This window comes from Salmo salar, chromosome ssa03 (genome assembly GCF_905237065.1).
Source record: "Salmo salar chromosome ssa03, Ssal_v3.1, whole genome shotgun sequence".
Taxonomy (NCBI): domain Eukaryota; kingdom Metazoa; phylum Chordata; class Actinopteri; order Salmoniformes; family Salmonidae; genus Salmo; species Salmo salar.
Genome location: NC_059444.1, coordinates 94200801 through 94225209, shown reverse-complemented (window position 1 = coordinate 94225209; position 24409 = coordinate 94200801). Strand labels below are relative to the sequence as shown.

General features: G+C 46.2%; 1 protein-coding gene across 3 annotated transcripts; it reads right to left on the bottom strand.

Annotated features, from left to right (window-relative positions):
* Nucleotides 1–1682: 1682 nt before the first annotated feature.
* On the bottom strand, nt 1683–13840 carry LOC106606198 (cAMP-dependent protein kinase type I-alpha regulatory subunit). 3 transcript variants are annotated; one of them, XM_014202328.2, is made up of 11 exons: nt 13728–13840; nt 12053–12246; nt 7611–7820; nt 7223–7314; nt 7047–7108; nt 6842–6888; nt 5733–5891; nt 5366–5426; nt 4929–5050; nt 2991–3072; nt 1683–2684 (listed from the first exon to the last, which is right to left on the bottom strand). In XM_014202328.2, the coding sequence occupies exons 2-11, from the start codon at nt 12224–12226 to the stop codon at nt 2512–2514; spliced, it is 1182 nt and encodes a 393-aa protein (XP_014057803.1). In that variant the 5' UTR covers nt 12227–12246; nt 13728–13840; the 3' UTR covers nt 1683–2511. The 3 variants fall into 3 exon arrangements, with proteins under 3 accessions (XP_014057803.1, XP_014057805.1, XP_014057804.1); XM_014202330.2 differs by having other exon boundaries at nt 7653–7820; XM_014202329.2 differs by having other exon boundaries at nt 13721–13822.
* Nucleotides 13841–24409: the final 10569 nt, after the last annotated feature.

Below are 24409 nucleotides of genomic sequence, written 5' to 3'. Positions count from 1 at the left end.
AACAGTTACTTTCAGAGGACTAGTCTATACATGACTGATTTGTAGCCAAATCTCTATACATCACAGTTTTGATGGATTCCTTTATAATTTCCATGAAAATAACAGCAGTAACACTTTGGATAGCGTTAGGCTGGAGAGAGGGAAGGGAGTCTTACGCTAACGGTATACTATATAGTACGTTACAAAATATTCAGCAAAATTCTAAAATGGCAAATGTCCAGTTTACAACAATATACTGTAGTTGGGATTAGAACAAACATGGGTTTTTCAAAAGACAACAAAAACGGTTCAAACTAAAATGGTTAGATAAATGTTAGACCCCAAACATTGAAAAGACTCGCCTCCACGATGGTATGGAACCGGAATCCTTTTGGTTCTAATTGTTAATTCTAAGAGAGTGTGGATAGAACGCAACCAGGCACTTCTCAAAGATAGTTACAAGACTGAACCCTCGTTATAAACTAACACTTCAATGTGGGGGTGAAAAACAGCCGTTTTCAGAAACAGACCTCCCGTGTGAAAAACATTTGAAAACGATAGCTTCCTAAACACCACTAGGTATGACACTGGACATGTACCATCCACGGGATGAAACACTACTATTAAACCCACCAGGGTTGATATCAGAACGCTCCACATTCTTCATTCAACTAGAGAGGTTGAATTAACGTTGAGTTGTAACATGTTTTCCTCACAGCCATCACCTGTTATAAAACCTCTTATTTAGAAGCTAAATGGACACATGTAGCACAAAGTGAAATACTGAACATCCCTTCAGACTGATCAACTTGACCCTGGTCAGAGTAACTTGATGTTCTGCCCAGATCTGCTTTCTGTGACCAACTACAAGTTGTTTTCCCTTTCCTGAAGGGAGCATTTTAACACACCCAGACACAATGACACGTATAAGATCTATCCCAACAACAGGGGGGGACAAGATGGGAAAGAGAGAGAAAGGGGGGTAGAGAGAGATAGAAAAACTTCCAATAGGGAGAGAGCAGTCGCACCACTGGACCCTCAACATCAACCTCATGGTGTAGAAACCACAGCTTCTTAGTACCCTCAAAGAACATTCCAGAAAACAACTAGAAAAAGTTAAGTATAACAACACAGATCAGCCTTTGGTGGATATCTATTCAAAACAACATTTCTCTCAAGATTGTCTCCCCCCCTCCCTCATAAGCCACTTTAGACTTGTCCCAGACATTAGGAATATCATGACACAATATCCTTAATGTCATGACACAATATCCTTAATATCATGACACAATATCCTTAATGTCATGACACAATATCCTTAATGTCATGACACAATTGCAGTTCCAATTCAATCCTTCGCTCTTCCTTACAAGTCACAAAGGAACATTTCTTTATGACATCATGGCCCCTGGGTGATGTCCATTGTAAGCAGACTCATGGTGTGTCTAGTCCACACATTACAAGGTCTTCTGGATGCTAACCAGGACAGACTCATGGTGTGTCTAGTCCACACATTACAAGGTCTTCTGGATGCTAACCAGGACAGACTCATGGTGTGTCTAGTCCACACATTACAAGGTCTTCTGGATGCTAACCAGGACAGACTCATGGTGTGTCTAGTCCACACATTACAAGGTCTTCTGGACCCTAACCAGGACAGACTCTGGTGTGTCTAGTCCACATTACAATCTTCTGGACCTAACCAGGACAGACTCATGGTGTGTCTAGTCCACACATTACAAGGTCTTCTGGGCTCTAACCAGGACAGACTCATGGTGTGTCTAGTCCACACATTACAAGGTCTTCTGGATCCTAACCAGGACAGACTCATGGTGTGTCTAGTCCACACATTACAAGGTCTTCTGGACGCTAACCAGGACAGACTCATGGTGTGTCTAGTCCACACATTACAAGGTCTTCTGGACCCTAACCAGGACAGACTCATGGTGTGTCTAGTCCACACATTACAAGGTCTTCTAGACCCTAACCAGGACAGACTCATGGTGTGTCTAGTCCACACATTACAAGGTCTTCTGGACCCTAACCAGGACAGACTCATGGTGTGTCTAGTCCACACATTACAAGGCCTTAGTTTTGACCCGGTGTCAGAGAGAACACTGGGTGAACAGTAATGGAACTAACCCTAATGGAACCACATTGTAATTCTATTGGAACCCTGGGTCTGAACAGACCCTCTCTAACCTGTTACCGTCTGAACACTACAGAGACAACTCATCCTGTCTTCATAGTTGACATTAAAATACTACAGAAATATTGTGCCCTCCAACAGAGTTCATTGCATACGTGTCAAATCAAATGAATCTGGGTTCATAGCAAATACAATAACACCAGAACAACAACAAAGTCCCAGCCAAGTGATCTGGAGCCCCGGGTGGAGGGTTAGAAACATGAAGAAAATAAACAGATCATTGGTGGAACCCGTTGTTAAGGAAGGAGGGATGAGCCGGGAGGGGGGGGGGGAGCCAGAGGGCGAAGGAGTGGAGGGATAGAGCGATAGAAGAATGGAGGGACTCAGACGGAGAGAGAGACAAAGCTGTTGTACTGCTGAATGTTCCTCTTCAGGATGTCTGAGCAGGGCCCCAGAACGCGTTCGAACCGCGGGCGGTCCAGCTTCACACACTTCAGAGGGCCGCGGGAGACCACGGTCGCAGCACGGGGACGGTTCATCAACAGGGCGATCTCACCTGGGACAGACGGAGAAGAGGACAACTATTACAAACAACAACACTGGAAGAAGAGGAACAATGATCCACACAGCTCAACATCATTACCATCAGGGCTGTTGGTGCCATCATGCAAACTCCCTGTCACATGTCACACACTGACCGCAATGGAGTTGGTAAGAGGACAAACTGATCTGGAACCAGGCTATCGTAGGAGACCACTGATCTGGGACCAGGCTATCGTAGGAGACCACTGATCTGGGACCAGGCTATCGTAGGAGACCACTGATCTGGGACCAGGCTAGGTAGTCCAGTCAGTGCACTCACCAAAATAGTCCGAGGGCCCCAGTCTGCCCACCTCCACAAACTCTTCATTCTCTGACCGTCTCTGGAGTACAGCCGCTGAACCCTGAACACACACAGGAAGAGAAACTCAGGAACAAAAAGCACATAACCCAGAAGACCTGTGAGGGTGAGAGGGCACAACACAGGCCAAAGTTGAGGTTAAAATATGGTGATACCTTGTTGATGCTGTTTCCCTGAGACAGAGAGAGAGACGAGAGAGAGACAGAGACAGAGACAGAGACAGAGAGAGAGAGAGAGAGACAGAACTCCCAAGCTCTTAGCATGGCAAACAAAAGTCTACAAGTTGAAAGACAGCATTTAGAAATAAAACACAAAAGAAAAGGTTGGCATAACATATTTCCCATGAGATATTCAAGGGTACTTCCTCTCTGGTCTAACGATACAGGAAGTGAAAAGTAAACCTACACCTCTATTTTCAAGGAAACTAACTGGCTCCCGAGGGGCGGCAGCGGTCTAAGACCCTGCATCTCAGTACTAGAGGAGTCACTACAGACCCTGGTTCCATTCCAGGCTGTATCACAGCGGTCTAAGGCCCTGCATCTCAGTACTAGAGGAGTCACTACAGACCCTGGTTCCATTCCAGGCTGTATCACAGCGGTCTAAGACCCTGCATCTCAGTACTAGAGGAGTCACTACAGACCCTGGTTCCATTCCAGGCTGTATCACAGCGGTCTAAGACCCTGCATCTCAGTACTAGAGGAGTCACTACAGACCCTGGTTCCATTCCAGGCTGTATCACAGCGGTCTAAGACCCTGCATCTCAGTACTAGAGGAGTCACTACAGACCCTGGTTCCATTCCAGGCTGTATCACAGCGGTCTAAGACCCTGCATCTCAGTACTAGAGGAGTCACTACAGACACCCTGGTTCCATTCCAGGCTGTATCACAGCGGTCTAAGGCACTGCATCTCAGTACTAGAGGAGTCACTACAGACCCTGGTTCCATTCCAGGCTGTATCACAGCGGTCTAAGGCCCTGCATCTCAGTACTAGAGGAGTCACTACAGACCCTGGTTCCATTCCAGGCTGTATCACAGCGGTCTAAGACCCTGCATCTCAGTACTAGAGGAGTCACTACAGACCCTGGTTCCATTCCAGGCTGTATCACAGCGGTCTAAGACCCTGCATCTCAGTACTAGAGGAGTCACTACAGACCCTGGTTCCATTCCAGGCTGTATCACAGCGGTCTAAGACCCTGCATCTCAGTACTAGAGGAGTCACTACAGACCCTGGTTCCATTCCAGGCTGTATCACAGCGGTCTAAGGCCCTGCATCTCAGTACTAGAGGAGTCACTACAGACCCTGGTTCCATTCCAGGCTGTATCACAGCGGTCTAAGGCCCTGCATCTCAGTACTAGAGGAGTCACTACAGACCCTGGTTCCATTCCAGGCTGTATCACAGTGGTCTAAGGCCCTGCATCTCAGTACTAGAGGTGTCACTACAGACCCTGGTTCCATTCCAGGCTGTATCACAGCGGTCTAAGGCCCTGCATCTCAGTACTAGAGGAGTCACTACAGACCCTGGTTCCATTCCAGGCTGTATCACAGCGGTCTAAGGCCCTGCATCTCAGTACTAGAGGAGTCACTACAGACCCTGGTTCCATTACGGTTCCACTACAGACACCCTGGTTCCATTCCAGGCTGTATCACAGTGGTCTAAGGCCCTGCATCTCAGTACTAGAGGTGTCACTACAGACCCTGGTTCCATTCCAGGCTGTATCACAACCGGCCGTGATTGGGAGTCCCATAGGGCGGCGCACAATTGGCCCAGCGTTGTCCGCGTTTGGCAGGTGTAGGCTGTCATTGTAAATAAGAATTTGTTCTTAACTGACTTGCCTAGTTAAATAAAAGGTTAAATAAAATCCAAAAAGACAGACAGCATATTGCAGAGATAATCCTACCTCCAGGATGATGAAGAACTCATCTCCAGGTTCACCCTGAACCACGATCTCCTGTCCGTCCTCAAACTGAACGGTCTCCAGAGCATCAGCTACCGTCAGCCTCTCCCACTTGTCCAGAGACTCTGTAGAGGACCACAGACACACACTAAAGTCAGCCTCTCCCACTTGTCCAGAGACTCTGTAGAGGACCACAGACACACTAAAGTCAGCCTGGCAGATGTTGATACACACACTGGCCTCAGGGTGGCGCCACACAGCAACACAGCAGAGGGGGAATGACAGGAAAGATCACAGGCTGGGTTTGTTTGTAGCAACTTGATTCCATACATGGCCACCTAGACCAAATAGGTAGGTAGGTAGCATGTCGTTAGACTGTTCCGACTCTTTGAACAGCTTGTTGGTCGGAGTAGTCATGTGTAGAATGTGTGACTCCTCACCTAAAATGGACACCTTGCTGAGGAATTCCTCATACATCTTACGCTTTCTCAAAGTGCTTCCCTGAAAGACACAGAGCGACAAAGAAACAGAGACAGAGCATGTTACGTCCCATAATAACACCCAAATGTGTACTAACTGTGTTGAGATTCAGCCCCAGACATCTGGAATTCCTACCATTGTTAGAGACCTCTGAATGGCTGAACTGACAGTGTGGAAGCTCAGTAAACAGGAAATATATAGAGACGATTTGTTCAAACCAACGTCTCCCAATAATGTTGCTGGCAGGGAAAATAACACCTTATAACATTGTATATGAAATGATATCTAGAGGTGAATGAACCCATTCTGCCAGTCAGCCAGCCTCACCATGAGTATCCTCCTGTAACTGTCTCTGTCGATGCCCCACAGTTTGACGTTGCTCTTGGCTCGGACCGTGGCGGCCCTGGGGGTCCCATAGATCAGGGCTAGCTCGCCAAAGCTGCCCCCCTCCCCAATATTGGTCACCCACTCATTGTTCACATACACCTGTGAGCGCGAGAGAGAGCGAGAGGCAAGAGGGAGGGAGAGAGCAACAACCTCACCATTGGAAATAGCTTTCTCGACAGTATTAACTTCGGTGTATTTTGTCTTACAATATGTCTTTTTAACAAACAGATCTACCACTATAGACCATAGGTATGTTGTGTACAGACTACCCATCTACCACTATAGACCATAGGTATGTTGTGTACAGACTACCCATCTACCACTATAGACCATAGGTATGTTGTGTACAGACTACCTATCTACCACTATAGACCATAGGTATGTTGTGTACAGACTACCTATCTACCACTATAGACCATAGGTATGTTGTGTACAGACTACCTATCTACCACTATAGACCATAGGTATGTTGTGTACAGACTACCTATCTACCACTATAGACCATAGGTATGTTGTGTACAGACTACCTATCTACCACTATAGACCATAGGTATGTTGTGTACAGACTACCTATCTACCACTATAGACCATAGGTATGTTGTGTACAGACTACCTATCTACCACTATAGACCATAGGTATGTTGTGTACAGACTACCCATCTACCACTATAGACCATAGGTATGTTGTGTACAGACTACCTATCTACCACTATAGACCATAGGTATGTTGTGTACAGACTACCTATCTACCACTATAGACCATAGGTATGTTGTGTACAGACTACCTATCTACCACTATAGACCATAGGTATGTTGTGTACAGACTACCTATCTACCACTATAGACCATAGGTATGTTGTGTACAGACTACCTATCTACCACTATAGACCATAGGTATGTTGTGTACAGACTACCTATCTACCACTATAGACCATAGGTATGTTGTGTACAGACTACCCATCTACCACTATAGACCATGGACAGGTAGTCCGTCTTCCCTACTGTACACAACAGTTGACCTAGCGTGCAGACAGAAAACAGGGACGTACATCCATCTCTCCCTGGTCAATGACGTAGAAGTTATCTCCCTCGTCACCTAGTGGGAAACAACAGCTGTGAGACATTCTGATCCAGCAGTAATGATGGTCATGTAATCATGTTGAAACTACAGCCAGGAGATCTTCCTGGACAGGCCACGTGGCCATTAAAAACTTCCATGACTTCATGTCAAAGTAGAAAGGTAAAATGGCGTACCTTGCTGAATGACCGTCTCCCCGGCGATGTAGGTAACAGAAAACATGGCGTCAAAGATGTCACTGTGAAGAGTGGAGGTGGTGGACACAATGACTGGATCAACATTATATCATACTTTCATTTCACAGCACCAGTAGTACACTATTGTTTAACACACAATCCGTGAACAGCTGTACCTTCTCTCGTTGTCGTCCAGGTGGGCAAACAGCACGTTCTTCTCAATGGCTTTAGCCAGGGCGGCCATCGTTTTGTAGTCTTTAGGAATAACCTGCAGAGGCAGAAGGTACAGCTTCATTGATCACAAGCAAACTGCCTTCAATCGTTAAAATTATATTGATAAGATTGAAGTAGTGGCCGAGGCCCGATTCTCCACCCTTCTCCTGAAGTGTACACTCCCACACTTTATCTGCATGGACTTTACCATGGTAAAACCAATGCTTACCCCAATCCTATGCTTTTAAATGCAGGATGGGTAATGTGCAAGGTGACACTTGTGGAAAAGGGTGGATGATCAGGAAGTAGCCTAGAAGAAGTAGGTAGTAATAACTGTAGGGTCAGGTGCACCTGTAGCGATGCGTGATTGGCTGAGGGCTGACCCCCCCTGACCTTTCTGACGTAGGAGGCGGCGTCTTCCTCTGTGTAGACCTCGGCGCTGATGGCACCGCGCCGCCGCCGCCCCTTCACCACGGGATTCATGGGAGGAGACACCTCATCCTCGCGGGAGTCGGAGCGAGAGTTGGACTTCTGCAGCTGTAGGTTCTGCTTAGCCTCCTCCTGGTGGGGGGGGGATTCAGTTATAGTAGAATAGAACAGAGATCTTCACGGTCCAGAATGGACCTGGGGCTTACCCACCCAGACCCGATATACATAGACACTAATACAGAGGTCCGTACTGAACGGACCCGAAAATAACTACACACATTCCCTATAGACCTGGTCAGATCCAGAGACGGTCCGATCCGAGTGAGGGAAGCAGCTGAAAAGCCATTTAAGTTTCTTTATTAACCGGAGTTGATAAAGCGCGAGAGTGGGGGGGGGGGTTATTTATCATCAACTAGGATTATGTAGTACCCGTCTTCACTGCATCAAACCCGGGAGAAGCTAGTTCAGCTAGCTAGGCTAACTGAGGCTGCGTGTGCTTTCTCATCCTACATTTACAAACAACAACTCCATTCAGAATATGAAGTAGCAGAACATGAAGTAACTTTTAATTCAGTCTTCCGTTGAGTAAATATCTCCTAAGTTTTGCCCCACACAGAGCGAGGCTCTATGACCATAGTCTATTGGCGCTTTGAGGACTTATGATTGGCCAACAACAAGCTACAGACGTAAAGCTCCACTTTTGTGAAAAGCAAGAGCAGCATCTCTCCCTCTCTTATTTAGGAGCACCTGCACACCTAGAAAAATGAAGGATTCTAGGACTCTTATTACCTCCAATGTTTCATTGTGCTCCTAAATTTCTTTGTGTGCGCCGACATTTTTCCAACTTAGGCGCACACGTGCTCCTTGTAAAAAAGGTCAGTGTAGAGCCCTGATACAGTGCATTCAGAAAGTATTCAGACCCCCTGACTCTCTGCAGATCCTCTCAAGCTCTGTCAGGTTGGATGAGGAGCGTCGCTGCACAGTTATTTTCAGGTCTCTCCAAAGATGTTAAATCAGGGTCTAGTCCGGGCTCTGGCTGGCCCACTCAAGGACATTCAGAGACTTGTCCCGAATCCACTCCTGCGTTGTCTTGGCTGTGTGCTTAGGGCCGTTGTCCTGTTGGAAGGTGAACCGTCGCCCCAGTCTGAGGTCCTGAGCACTCTGGAGCAGGTTTCCATCAAGGATCTCTGTACTTTGCTTCGTTCAGCTTTCCCCTCGATCCTGACTAGTCTCCCAGTCCCTGCCGCTGAAAAACATCCCCACAGCATGATGCTGCCACCACCATGCTTCACCGTAGGGATGGTGGCAGGTTTCCTCCAGATGTGACACTTGGCATTCAGGCCAAAGAGTTCCATCTTGGTTTCATCAGACCAGAGAATCTTGTTTCTCAAGGTCTGACAGGCCTTTACGTACCTTTTGGCAAACTCCAAGCGGGATGTCATGTGCCTTTTACTGAGGAGCGGCTTCCATCTGGCCACTCTACCAGAAAGGCTGATTGGTGGAGTGCTGCACAGATGGTTGTCCTTCTAGAAGGTTCTCCCATCTCCACAGAGGAACTCGGGTTCTAGGTCACCTCCCCGACCAAGGCACTTCTCTCCCGATTGCTCATTTTGGCCGGGCGGCCATCTCTAGGATGAGTCTTGGTGATTCCAAACTTCTTCCATTTAATAATGATGGAGGCCACTGTGTTCTTGGGGACCTTCAACGCTGCAGAAATATTTTGGTACCCTTTGTGCCTCAACACAATCCTGTCTTCGAGCTCTATGGACAATTCCTTCAACCTCATGGCTTGGTTTTTGCTCTGACATGCACTGTCAACTGTGGGACTTATATAGACAGGTGTGTGCCTTTTCAAATCATGCCCAATCAATTTCATTTTACAACATTTTCTCCAATCAAGTTGTAGAAACAACTCAAGGATAATCAACAGAAACAGGATGCACCCGAGCTCAATTTCGAGTCTCATAGCAAAGGGTCTGAATACTTATGTAAATAAGGTATCTGTTTTTTATACATTTGCAAAATTTTTGCCTTTTCATTTTGGGGTATTGTGATGTCATTACGGGGTATTGTGATTAGAGGTCGACCGATTATGATTTTTCAACGCCGATACCGATTATTGGAGGACCAAAAAAAGCCGATACCGGTTAATCCGCCAATTTTTTTTTATTTATTTGTAATAATGACAATTACAACAATACTGAACACTTATTTTAACTTAATATAATACATCAATAAAATCAATTTAGCCTCAAATAAATAATGAAACATGTTCAATTTGGTTTAAATAATGCAAAAACAAAGTGTTGGATAAGAAAGTAAAAGTGCAATATCTGCCATGTAAGAAAGCTAACGTTTAAGTTCCTTGCTCAGAACATGAGAACATATGAAAGCTGGTGGTTCCTTTTAACATGAGTCTTCAATATTCCCAGGTAAGAAGTTTTAGGTTGAAGTTATAGGAATTATAGGACTATTTCTCTCTATACGATTTGTATTTCATGTACCTTTGACTATTGGATGTTCTTATAGGTACTTTAGTATTGCCAGTGTAACAGTATAGCTTCCGTCCCTCTCCTCGCTCCTACCTGGGCTCGAACCAGGAACACATTGACAACAGCCACCCTCGAAGCAGCGTTACCCATGTAGAGGAAGGGAAAAAACTACTCCAAGTCTCAGAGCAAGTGATGTTTGAAACGCTATTAGCGTGCACCCGGCTAACTAGCTAGCCATTTCACATGGGTTACACCAGCCTAATCTTGGGAGTTGATAGGCTTGAAGTCATAAACAGCGCAATGCATTGCGAAGGGCTGCTGGCAAAACGCACAAAAGTGCTATTTTGAATGAATGCTTACGAGCCTGCTGCTGCCTACCATCGCTCAGTCAGACTGCTCTATCAAATCATAGGCTTAATTATAACATAACACACAGAAACACGAGCCTTAGGTCATTAATATGGTCGAATCCGGAAACTATCATCTCGAAAACAAAATGTTATTCCTGTTACATTGCACAACCTTCAGTGTTATGTCATAATTACGTAAAATTCTGACAAATTACCCAAAGTGTTGCATATACCCTCACTGCGTGCAATGAACGCAAAATGACACAATTTCAACTGGTTAATATTGCCTGCTAACCTGGATTTCATTTAGCTAAATATGCAGGTTTAAAAATATACACTTCTGTGTATTGATTTTAAGAAAGGCATTGATGTTTATGGTCAGGTACAGTCGTGCAACGATTGTGCTTTTTTCGCAAATGCGCTTTTGTTAAATCATCCCCCGTTTGGCGAAGTCAGCTGTCTTTGTTAGGAAGAAATAGTCTTCACAGTTCGCAACGAGCCAGGCGGCCCAAACTGCTGCATATACCCCAACTCTGTTTGCAAGAGAAGTGACACATTTTCCCTAGTTAAAAGAAATTCATGTTAGCAGGCAATATTAACTAAATATGCAGGTTTAAAAATATATACTTGTGTATTGATTTTAAGAAAGGCATTGATGTTTATGGTTGTGTACCTAAGCGATTATATGCAACGCAGGACAGGCTAGATAAACTAGTAATATCATCAACCATGTGTAGTTAACTAGTGATTATGATTGATTGATTGTTTTTTATAAGATAAGTTTAATGCTAGCTAGCAACATACCTTGGCTTCTTACTGCATTCGCGTAACCTCATGGAGTGCAATGTAAAGCAGGTGGTTAGAGCGTTGGACTAGTTAACCGTAAGGTTGCAAGATTGAATCCCTGAGCTGACAAGGTAAAAATCTGTCTTTCTGCCCCCGAACAAGGCAGTTAAACCCAACGTTCCTAGGCCGTCATTGAAAATAAGAATGTGTTCTTATCTGACTTGCCTAGTAAAATAAAGGTCTTAAAAAATAATAATAATTTAAAAAATATATTATTATTATTTTTTAATCGCCCAAATCGGTGTCCAAAAATACCAATTTCCGATTGTTATGAAAACTTGAAATCGGCCCTAATTAATCGGCCATTCCGATTAATCGGTCGACCTCTAATTGTGATGTCATTACGGGGTATTGTGTGTAGATTGATATTTAATCCATATTAGAATAAGGCTGTAATGTAACAAAATGTGGAAATAGTCAAGGGGTCTGAATACACTGTAGTTGTAGAACAGTATAGAATATAGCAGTATTTACCTTCTTAGTGGGGAACAGTAGAATAGAGCTCTGTTACTGTATACCCTTCTAGTGGGGAACAGAGAATATAATAGAGTTTTATTGCTGTATACCATTAGAGCAAAGTAGGATTGGACTTTTCTGTCCACTGAGATGGATACTTGCCTTTGTTTACAAATATCAGCACACACACACACATAGGACCCTGCCCACCCAGACTCACCTTCTCCAGCCTCTCGAAGTACTCTCTGAGGAAGGCCATGGGTCTGTCTGGCCGGGAGGTACATAGCTGTACGATGCAGTCCTTCAGCAGCTGTTGAATGTTATGTTTCTGCACATACAGCTCACACTCCCTCAGACTCCTCTCCTCCTCACTGCTCGTACTGCCCGACGCCATCACACTCACAACCTATTGACCTGGGGACACAGACAGATAAACACAGAGAAAACACATGCACAGGGAGACAGGTGTAGCAGGAGAAAGGGGGTAGTGTTTTATAAACAGAAAGAGAGAAACAGAAAAGCCAGTGTAGCAGGAGAAAGGGGGTAGTGTTTTATAAACAGAAAGAGAGAGAAACGGAAAGAGAGAGAAACAGAAAAGCCGGTGTAGTAGGAGAGAGGGGGTAGTGTTTGATAGATAGATAGAGATAAGTAGAAACAGAGGACAGTGAGAAGAGAACATGAGGGTGTAGAGGAAAAAAAGAGCATAATGATAAACAGAGTGAGGGAGGGAGAGAAACTTAACACGGTTGTGAAAAGTGGCGAGAGAGGACAAAACATTATTGGTTTAGAGCGAGGGTGGATAAACTCCCATATCTATTGGGTGAAATACCACAGTAGCAAGATTTGTGACCTGTTGCCACAAGGGCAACCAGTGAAGAACAAACACCATTGTAAATACAACCCAAATGTATTTATTTTCCACAGAGCGAAAGAGAAAGGGGGAGAGACAAAGACTTGACACAAAGCTCCATTGTATCATCCCAACTCAAAATCTCAGGATAGCAGTAGACCACACCGCTGAACCAACGGACTAAACTCTCAGTAGCATTCAACGGACATTGCAATGCATTATGTGGCAACCAGAACCAGTCTAGATCGCCACATTCGCCAACTCTCCTTATATAGCTAACGTTAGTTAGAGAGGGAGAACGCTACAAAACCATGACAGCAGCAGACAGGCATGTGACACCAGGGTGCGACGGAATTTTTCATAACCTGATTTATGGTGTGTGTGTGTGTGTGTGTGTGTGTGTGTGACCCTACTGTATACTGAAAATGAGAATTAAACATTGACAAAACATGATGACTTGGAGAGAGATGTCCATAATACCCATAAATTAATCAATTTGGGACTGTCAATTATCAAAATTAAATTGATCACATACAAGGGCAAACAAACAAAGATGCAACTACCTACATAGATAATGTAAACTGGAGTGTTGGCAAGCTACCTAACTAACTACTTAGTAACTTGTACCGTACGACAAAACTACTGTCACAATAAACACCAAAGTGAAATGCTAGCTAGCTAATGGTAGTTAGCTGTGTCTTTCGAGTGCAGGCAACCATTCGTCTGTAGCTCGCAGCGGACCCTTGCTTAATATTCAGTAATAATGGATTTAATTATTAATAACTGTTTGGAAAGCACAGATAATTAATATTCTGAGAAATTCTGAAACGATTAACGTTAGCTAAAAGGCCCGCAGAGGCATTTTCATAAAAACAGCCATCTTGGAAACCTAGCTATCTTGCTAGTAACGTTAGCCAACTTGCGTTATCATAACAAACGGGAAGACGGCGAGATACAGCTTATAAAAAAGCAATATCCTCATACATGCATCGCTCCAACACATACATCGCGATTATTTAGAACAAAATTAAGACAAACCTCTTACCAAACCAGATTGAAATGCTGTCTTTATTTCGGAAACTGACAGTTCTTCGTCTCTGTTTTTCCCCCTCGGTCCTTAGTTGGACGGCTGCCCTACCGGAATCAGGTTTGGACCAATCTCTGCCTCGTTCTGGTATATACGTCACCTTAACTACCTTAAAGGGAAAGGCCTTTTTTGTACTGCCAACACACTAGATTATTTATGAAAGCATGCACGAAGAAATCATATTTATTCGGTTTGTTCTGATACTGAATACGTTTTTTATCCATTGAGATTACAGCAATAATTCTACCTATAATTGTAAGCCTATGTAAAACTCAACTTCTCAAGGGACAAGAGAGACAAGTCTATTTGGATATTCTTGCTGCCCCTACAAATTTTGTATTTTGTAAAAATATGCAGTAAACGAAATACTTTCTGTGAAGTGTGTCTGATCTCCAAACAATATGCTCACTAAAGATTTACAACATTTGTGATAGATTTAAACCAGAAAACAGGTGTCAACATGTTCCTTGTTCAATCAAACTACTACAGGTGTACTGTTGAGGAAAAGTCTTATTCAGTCAAACTACTACAGGTGTACTGTTGAGGAAAAGTCTTATTCAGTCAAACTACTACAGGTGTACTGTTGAGGAAAAGTCTTATTCAGTCAAACTACTACAGGTGTACTGTTGAGGGAAAGTCTTATTCAGTCAAACTACTACATGTGTACTGTTGAGGGAAAGTCTTATTCAGTCAAACTACTACATGTGTACTGTTGAGGGAAAGTCTTATTCAGTCAAACTACTACAAATGGAGAGGCCTTAGAAGCTGCCTCCTGCTGTTCAGAGGTAATTAAAATACAGTAACCTCTGTATGTAAAGAATAATAAGACAAGAAAAGAGTACAAAATGAAGCTCCTTATGGAAAATCAAGAGACACTTTTTGTTGACTATTATAAAAATGGGAACATCAGCAACCTCATCTTCCACACAGACCATCCCCTGGCACAGTGCTATATTAACCAGACCATCCCCTGGCATGGCACAGTGCTATATTAACCAGACCATCCCCTGGCATGACACAGTGCTATATTAACCAGACCATCCCCTGGCATGGCACAGTGCTATATTAACCAGACCATCCCCTGGCACAGTGCTATATTAACCAGACCATCCCCTGGCACAGTGTTATATTAACCAGACCATCCCCTGGCATGGCACAGTGCTATATTAACCAGACCATCCCCTGGCATGGCACAGTGCTATATTAACCAGACCATCCCCTGGCATGGCACAGTGCTATATTAACCAGACCATCCCCTGGCACAGTGCTATATTAACCAGACCATCCCCTGGCACAGTGCTATATTAACCAGACCATCCCCTGGCATGGCACAGTGCTATATTAACCAGACCATCCCCTGGCATGGCACAGTGCTATATTAACCAGACCATCCCCTGGCATGGCACAGTGCTATATTAACCAGACCATCCCCTGGCATGGCACAGTGCTATATTAACCAGACCATCCCCTGGCAAGGCACAGTGCTATATTAACCAGACCATCCCCTGGCATGGCACAGTGCTATATTAACCAGACCATCCCTGGCATGGCACAGTGCTATATTAACACAGACCATCCCCTGGCATGGCACAGTGCTATATTAACCAGACCATCCCCTGGCATGGAACAGTGCTATATTAACCAGACCATCCCCTGGCATGGCACAGTGCTATATTAACCAGACCATCCCCTGGCATGGCACAGTGCTATATTAACCAGACCATCTCCTGGCATGGCACAGTGCTTTATTAACCAGACCATCCCCTGGCATGGCACAGTGCTATATTAGCAAACTACCCCTCTGTTAAGAGGGGGGTGTTACCGAGGGGTGGAAACTCAGGATACTAGACAACGAGGACTCGCGTGAGTCAGCTAATATGAACCTCTATAAGCCTGGAACAGTAATGGTACAGGGCAACCCCAAACACTTTCAGCTGGGCGTTCACCTAATCAGAGAATTAGCTCAGCAGGAGAAGCTCTCCCTTGAGAAAGATACCCCGAGCAGGTCAGACCAGACCTCTTCATTATATAAACCCACAGACGAGCAACTCCAAGCAACCCCAAGTTAACCTCCCAGCACAGAGTACTACCCTCTCATTGAAATGAAGGATACATTTACCCAGCTGGAGGTAAGACAGGTGGAGCTGGAACAGCAGGTGATTACACTCCAGTCAGCACAGACTCAGACAACAGTCCAGCACAACAACACCCCCTTAACCAGACCCAGAGGGCTGGAGGTGGAGAGAGACATATCTGCACTCTGGACAGTGGTGAGACAACTTCAACATGATAAAAATCATGAGCAGGAGAAGAACAGAGCACTAGAGGAGAGGATCAGACTGCTGGAGGAGAGGGTGAGTGTCACGTCCTGACCAGCAGAGGGCGTATTGCTTAGTCTTGGTCAGGATGTGGCAGGTGGTTTGTGTTTGTTAAATGTTGTGTTGGTGATTGGGACTTCCAATTGAAGGCAAGTGTGTATAGTTGCCTTTGATTGGAAGTCCTATATAGGTGTGTGTGTTTTTCTTTGGGGTTGTGGGGAATTGATTTTGCACTGCGTTTTGTATAGCCTGCAAGACTGTCCATGTCGTGAGTACTGTCTAGTGTTGTTTTTCAAGTGGATGCCTTACATGTTTTGTCAGTAATAAACATGAGTGTCCACAATCCCGCTGCGCCTTGGTCCTTCTCTCTCCCATGCGACATATTCGCCGAAGAGTACGACATTTTCTGTGACAGAATTCCCCACCAAACCAGGACCAAGCAGCGGAAGAAGTCTGGCGAGGACTGGGGAACACGACGGGTAAGGGAGACCGAGAGGCACCCCCAAGATTTTTTTAGGGGGGGGCACAAGGGCTGTTTGACGGGGCAAGACTGGAGTGCCAGCCAACAGTCACCAGAGCTGCCCGCCAGTCAACAGTCACCAGAGCTGCCCGCCAGTCAACAGTCACCAGAGCTGCCCGCCATTCAACAGTCACCAGAGCTGCCCGCCAGTCACCAGAGCTGCCCGCCAGTCAACAGTCACCAGAGCTGCCCGCCAGTCAACAGTCGCCGGAGCTGCCCGCCAGTCAACAGTCGCCGGAGCTGCCCGCCAGTCAACAGTCGCCGGAGCTGCCCGCCAGTCAACAGTCGCCGGAGCTGCCCGCCAGTCGTCAGTCGCCGGAGCTGCCCGCCAGTCGTCAGTCGCCGGAGCTGCCCGCCAGTCGTAAGTCGCCGGAGCTGCCCGCCAGTCGTAAGTCGCCGGAGCTGCCCGCCAGTCGTAAGTCGCCGGAGCTGCCCGCCAGTCGTAAGTCGCCGAGCGGCGAGCTGCCCGCCAGTCGTAAGTCGCCGGAGCGGCCCGCCAGTCGTAAGTCGCCGGAGCTGCCCGCCAGTCGTAAGTCGCCGGAGCGGCCCGCCAGTCGTAAGTCGCCGGAGCGGCCCGCCAGTCGTAAGTCGCCGGAGCGGCCCGCCAGTCGTAAGTCGCCGGAGCGGCCCGCCAGTCGTAAGTCGCCGGAGCTGCCCGCCAGTCGTAAGTCGCCGGAGCGGCCCGCCAGTCGTAAGCCGCCGGAGCGGCCCGACTGCCCGTCAGGAGCCGCCGGAGCGGCCCGACTGCCCGTCAGGAGCCGCCGGAGCGGCCCGACTGCCCGTCAGGAGCCGCCGGAGCGGCCCTCCGGTCCTCCGGCCCAGCCCGAGGGGCCCTCCTGTCCTCCGGCCCAGCCCGAGGGGCCCTCCTGTCCTCCGGCCCAGCCGGAGTGGTCCGTCTGCCAGGGTCAGCCCGAGTGGCACGTCTGCCCGGCGCAGCTAGCGGCGCCACCGAAGTGGGCGACGCCAAAGGTGGAACGAAGTCCACGTCCTGCACCTGAGCCACCTCCAGGATAGGTGGGTTGGGGAGGGAGGGTGTAGCACAGTGCCGTCTGTGACGGCAGCCACCCTCCCTTCCCTCCCTTATTGTTTAGGGGTTATTGTTTGTTGGTTTTGTTGGGGTATTGGGGATTTTCTTGTGTTTTTCTTTTTTTTAGGTGCATCCTGGGGTCTGCACCTTGAGGGGGGGGGGGGTACTGTCACGTCCTGACCAGCAGAGGGTGTATTGCTTAGTCTTGGTCAGGATGTGGCAGGTGGTTTGTGTTTGTTAAATGTTGTGTTGGTGATTGGGACTTCCAATTGAAGGCAGGTGTGTATAGTTGCCTTTGATTGGAAGTCCTATATAGGTGTGTGTGTTTTTCTTTGGGGTTGTGGGGAATTGATTTTGCACTGCGTTTTGTATAGCCTGCAAGACTGTCCATGTCGTGAGTACTGTCTAGTGTTGTTTTTCAAGTGGATGCCTTACATGTTTTGTCAGTAATAAACATGAGTGTCCACAATCCCGCTGCGCCTTGATCCTTCTCTCTCCCATGCGACATATTCGCCGAAGAATACGACATTTTCTGTGACAGTGAGGGGGATGGAGGAGAGAATCAGACTGCTGGAGGAGAGGGTGAGGGGGATGGAGGAGAGGATCAGACTACTGGAGGAGAGGGTGAGGGGGATGGCGTGTGACAGAGAACAACCCACTAGAGAGGTGGCCATCCTCACAGAGAAGCCAGCAGAACAGCCCACCTCAGCTCCCAGCAAAAGTTTCGACACCACAGTAGAACAGTTCACACCAGACCCTGACCATAGTGTCGACACCACAGCAGAACAGTCCACACCAGACCCTGACCATAGTGTCGACACCACAGCAGAACAGTCCACACCAGACCCTGACCATAGTGTCAACACCACAGCAGAACAGTCCACACCAGACCATAGTGTTGACACCACAGCAGAACAGTCCACACCAGACCCTGACCATAGCGTCAACAGCAGAACAGTCCACACCAGACCATAGTGTTGACACCACAGCAGAACAGTCCACACCAGACCCTGACCATAGTGTTGACACCACAGCAGAACAGTCCACACCAGACCCTGACCATAGTGTTGACACCACAGCAGAACAGTCCACACCAGACCATAGTGTTGACACCACAGCAGAACAGTCCACACCAGACCCTGACCATAGTGTTGACACCACAGCAGAACAGTCCACACCAGACCATAGTGTTGACACCACAGCAGAACAGTCCACACCAGACCCTGACCATAGTGTTGACACCACAGCAGAACAGTCCACACCAGACCATAGTGTTGACACCACAGCAGAACAGTCCACACCAGACCCTGACCATAGTGTTGACACCACAGCAGAACAGTCCACACCAGACCCTGACCATAGTGTTGACACCACAGCAGAACAGTCCACACCAGACCATAGTGTTGACACCACAGCAGAACAGTCCACACCAGACCCTGACCATAGCGTCGACATCACAGCAGAACAGACAAATGAAGAACCCCAAGCCCAGGGGATCCCACCCCCTCTGAGCCACCCCCCCTGTCAGCCACCCTGATAGCCCTCCTGACAACCCCCACACCCACTAAAGACATACACAAGACACAGACTGTACTCCTTATGGACTGAAACGGGAAATATATACAAGAAAAATACCTTTTTCTCAAACATAGTGTGTCTAGACTCTGGTGTCCAAACACCCAACACGCCCTAGACCTTCTGTCTGAGGACCAACTAGGTTCACCTAGCCACATAATAATAAACACAGGCACAAACAACCTGAGAACACAGCAGGAAAGGGTGGCCACAGGACTGAAGGGAGTGATAGAAAAAGCTTCTACTACTAAAAGACTTCCATCCTGCTACCACGAAGAGACTTCCACCCTGCTACCACGAAAAAGACTTCCACCCTGCTACCATGAAAAGACTTCCACCCTGCTACCAAGAAAAGACTTCCACCCTGCTACCATGAAAAGACTTCCACCCTGCTACCATGAAAAGACTTCCACCCTGCTACCATGAAAAGACTTCCACCCTGCTACCATGAAAAGACTTCCACCCTGCTACCAAGAAAATACTTCCACCCTGCTACCATGAAAAGACTTCCACCCTGCTACCATGAAAAGACTTCCACCCTGCTACCATGAAAAGACTTCCACCCTGCTACCATGAAAAGACTTCCACCCTGCTACCATACTTTATTATTTTATTTTTTATTTATTTCACCTTTATTTAACCAGGTAAGCTAGTTGAGAACAAGTTCTCATTTACAACTGCGACCTGGCCAAGATAAAGCAAAGCAGTGTGACACAGACAACAACACAGAGTTACACATGGAATAAACAAGCGTACAGTCAATAACACAATATAAAAAAAGAAAGTCTATATGTGTGCAAAAGGCATGAGGAGGTAGGCAATAAATAGACCATAGTAGTGAAGAATTACAATTTAGCAGATTAACACTGGAGTGATAGATGAGCAGATGATGATGAGCAGATGATGGTGTGTAAGTAGTGATATTGGTGTGCAAAAGAGCAGAAAGTAAATAAAACCAATATGGGGATGAGGTAGGTAGATTGGGTGGGCTATTTACAGATGGACTATGTACAGCTGCAGCGATCGGTTAGCTGCTCCGATAGCTGATGTTTAAAGTTAGTGAGGGAAATATAAGTCTCCAACTTCAGCGATTTCTACAATTCGTTCCAGTCACTGGCAGCAGAGAACTGGAAGGAAAGGCGGCCAAAGGAGGTGTTGGCTTTGGGAATGACCAGTGAGATATACCTGCTGGAGCGCGTGCTACGGGTGGGTGTTGTTATCGTGACCAGTAAGCTGAGATACAGCGGGTAAACGCAAGTATTTCCCGTGACTGTGCCTTAAAACCAAATGTTTACCTGGACCACCACTCCACCCTGGACTTGAACAGCCTTTATGACCAGGTCCACCTATACAAGGCAGCAGTGCCCACCTTCGCCCGGACCCTAAAGGACATCGCTCTCAAACACAGCCCCAACACTTCAGACAGGACAACAGATCAATAGACACCCCGCCCAGACCAGCGAGACCCCCACCCCCCCAGCCATATACACACCCCCACCCAACCAATCAACACCCCCCCCAAGTCAACCATGCTCACACCCCATTTAGTCCCCCTCAGATCAGACCTATGCCCCTCCTGCCCCCCCCCCCACACATGCACCCCACCCCCGTAAAGAGGGCCTCAACATGGAAGTCACACATACGCCCAGGCCGTGAGCAGGCAAACAGGCCCAACCCCCACTCTTACACTAGCCCAAGCCAATGGCATGTACCAGTTGCTCAGCAGGCTCTGCTCGCACTTACTGGCCTGAGGCCAAACCACACGACCAACAACATTGGACACTTTATGGAACACAAAGCCTTCACTATCTCATCCTGGAATATCCAAAGCCTGAGGTCATCTGCCTTTGGCCTAAAGAGCAGGAACCTGGACTTCATCAAAGAAATTGTAAATACAGACATTGTCATCCTACAAGAAACATGGTATAGAGGAGACAGACCCACTGGTTGCCCTCTAGGTTACAGACAGCTGGTAGTCCCATCCACCAAACTACCAGGTGTGAAACAGGGAAGATACTCAGGAGGTATGCTAATTTGCTATAGAGCAGACCTAACTCACTCCATTAAATTAGACAAAACAGGAACATTTTACATTTGGCTAGAAATTCAAAAGGAAATGATCTTAACAGAGAAAAATGTCCTCCTGTGTGCTACCTATATCCCCCCACTTCATACTTTAATGAAGAGAGTTTCTCCATCCTGGAGGGGGAAATCAATCATTTCCAGGCCCATGGACATGTACTAGTCTGTGGCGACCTAAATGCAGGAACCGGACAAGAACCTGACACCCTCAGCACACAGGGGGACAAACACCTGCCTGGAGGTGACAGCATTCCCTCCCACATATGCCCCTCTAGGCACAACTATGACAACATAACCAACAAAACATAACCAACATCACAACTCCTGCAGCTCTGTCTCACGCTGGGTATGTACATAGTCAATGGTAGGCTTCAAGGGGACTCTCACGGTAGGTACACCTATAGCTCATCTCTTGGCAGTGGTACTGTAGACTACTTTATCACTGACCTCAACCCAGAGTCTCTCAGAGCATTCACAGTCAGCCCACTGACACCCCTATCAGACCACAGCAAAATCACAGTCTACTTAAACAGAGCAATATTCAATCATGAGGCCTCAAAGCCAAAGGATCTGAGTAATATTACGAAATGCTATAGATGGAAGGAAAGTAGTGTGGAAACCTACCAAAAAAACAATTGGGGAACAACAAATTCAATCCCTTTTAGACAACTTCCTGGACAAAACGTTCCACTGTAATAGTGAAGGTGTAAACTTAGCATTAGAAAATCTTAACAGTATATTTGACCTCTCAGCTTCCCTATTAAATCTAAACATGTCAAGCAGAAAACCAAAGTAAATGAACAACAATGACAAATGGTTTGATAAAGAATGCAAAAACCTAAGAAAGAAATTGAAAAACCTGTCCAACCAAAAACATAGAGACCCAGAAACCTGAATCTATGCCTTCATTGTGGCGAATCACTAAAACAATACAGAAATACACTACGGAAAAAGAAGGAACAGCACGTCAGAAATCAGCTCAATGTAATTGAAGAATCCATAGGCTCTAACCACTTCTGGGAAAATTGGAAAACACTAAACAAACAACAACACAAAGAATTATCTATCCAAAATGGAGATGTATGGGTAAACCACTTCTCCAATCTTTTTGGCTCTATAACAAAGAACAAACAGCAAAAACATATACATGATCAAATACAAATCTTAGAATCAACTATTAAAGACTACCAGAATCCATTGGATTCTCCAATTACCTTGAATGAACTACAGGTGAAAATAAAAACCCTCCAACCCAAAAAGGCCTGTGGTGTTGATGGTATCCTCAATGAAATTATCAAATATACAGACAACAAATTCCAATTGGCTATACTAAAACTCTTTTACAACATCCTTAGCTCTGGCATCTTCCCCAATATTTGGAACCAAGGACTGATCACCCCGATCTACAAAAGTGGGGACAAATTTGACCCCAATAACTACCACGGGATATGCGTCAACAGCAACCTTGGGAAAATCCTCTGCATTATCATTAACAGCAGACTCTTACATTTCCTCAGTGAAAACAATGTACTGAGCAAATGTCAAATTTGCTTTTTACCAAATTATCGTACGACAGACCATGTATTCACCCTGCACACCCTAATTGACAAACAAACAAACCGAAACAAAGGCAAAGTCCTCTCATGCTTTGTTGATTTCAAAAAGCCTTCGACTCAATTTGGCATGAGGGTCTGCTATACAAATTGATGGAAAGTGGTGTTGGGGGAAAAACATACGACATTATAAAATCCATGTACACAAACAACAAGTGTGCGGATAAAATAGGCAAAAAACACACACATTTCTTCCCTCATGGCCGTGGGGTGAGACAGCGATGCAGCTTAAGCCCCACCCTCTTGAACATATATATCAACAAATTGGCGCAGGCACTTGAACAGTCTGCAGCACCCAGCCTCACCCGGTTAGAATCTGAAGTCACATGTCTACTGTTTGGTGATGATCTGGTGCTTCTTTCACCAACCAAGGAGGGCCCACAGCAGCACCTAGATCTTCTGCACAGATTCTGCCAGACCTGGACCCTGACAGTAAATCTCAGTAAGACCAAAATAATGGTGTTCCAAAAAAGGTCCAGTCGCCAGGACCACAAATACAAATTCCATCTAGACACCGTTGCCCTAGAGCACACAAAAAACTATACATACCTTGGCCTAAACATCAGCGTCACAGGTAACTTCCACAAAGCTGTGATTTGAGAGTCAAGGCAAGAAGGGCATTTTATTATTCAAAAGGAACATCAAATTTGACATACCAATTAGGATCTGGCTAAAACATACTTGAATAAGTTATAGAACCCATTGCCCTTTATGGTTGTGAGGTCTGGGGTCCGGTCACCAACCAAGAATTCACAAAATGGGACAGACACCAAATTGAGACTCTGCATGCAGAATTCTGCAAAAAAATATCCTCCGTGTACAACTTAAAACACCAAATAATGCATGCAGAGAAGAATTAGGCCGATACCCGCTAATTATCAAAATCCAGAAAAGAGCCATTAAATTCTACAACCACCTAAAAGGAAGCGATTTCCAAACCTTCTAAAAGAAAGCAATCACCTACAGAGAGATGAACCTGGAGAAGAGTCCCCTAAGCAAGCTGGTCCTGGGGCTCTGTTCACAAACAGACCCCACAGAGCCCCAGGACAGCAACACAACAAAAAGATAATTACTCGACACATTGGAAAGAATTAACAAAACAACAGAGCAAACTAGAATGCTATTTGGCCCTGAACAGAGAGCACACAGTGCCAGAATACCTGACCACTGTGACTGACCCAAACGGTGAGACCCAAACAAAGGAAAGCTTTGACTATGTACAGACTCAGTGAGCAGAGCCTTGCTATTGAGAAAGGCTGCCGTAGGCAGACCTGGCTCTCAAGAGAAGACAGGCTACGTACACACTGCCTACAAAATAAGGTGGAAACTGAGCTGAACTTCCTAACCTCCTGCCATATGTATGACCATATTAGAGACACATATTTCCCTCAGATTACACAGATCCACAAAGAATTCGAAAACAAACCAGATTTTGATCAACTCCCATACAGTGGGGGAAAAAGTATTTGATCCCCTGCTGATTTTGTACGTTTGCCCACTGACAA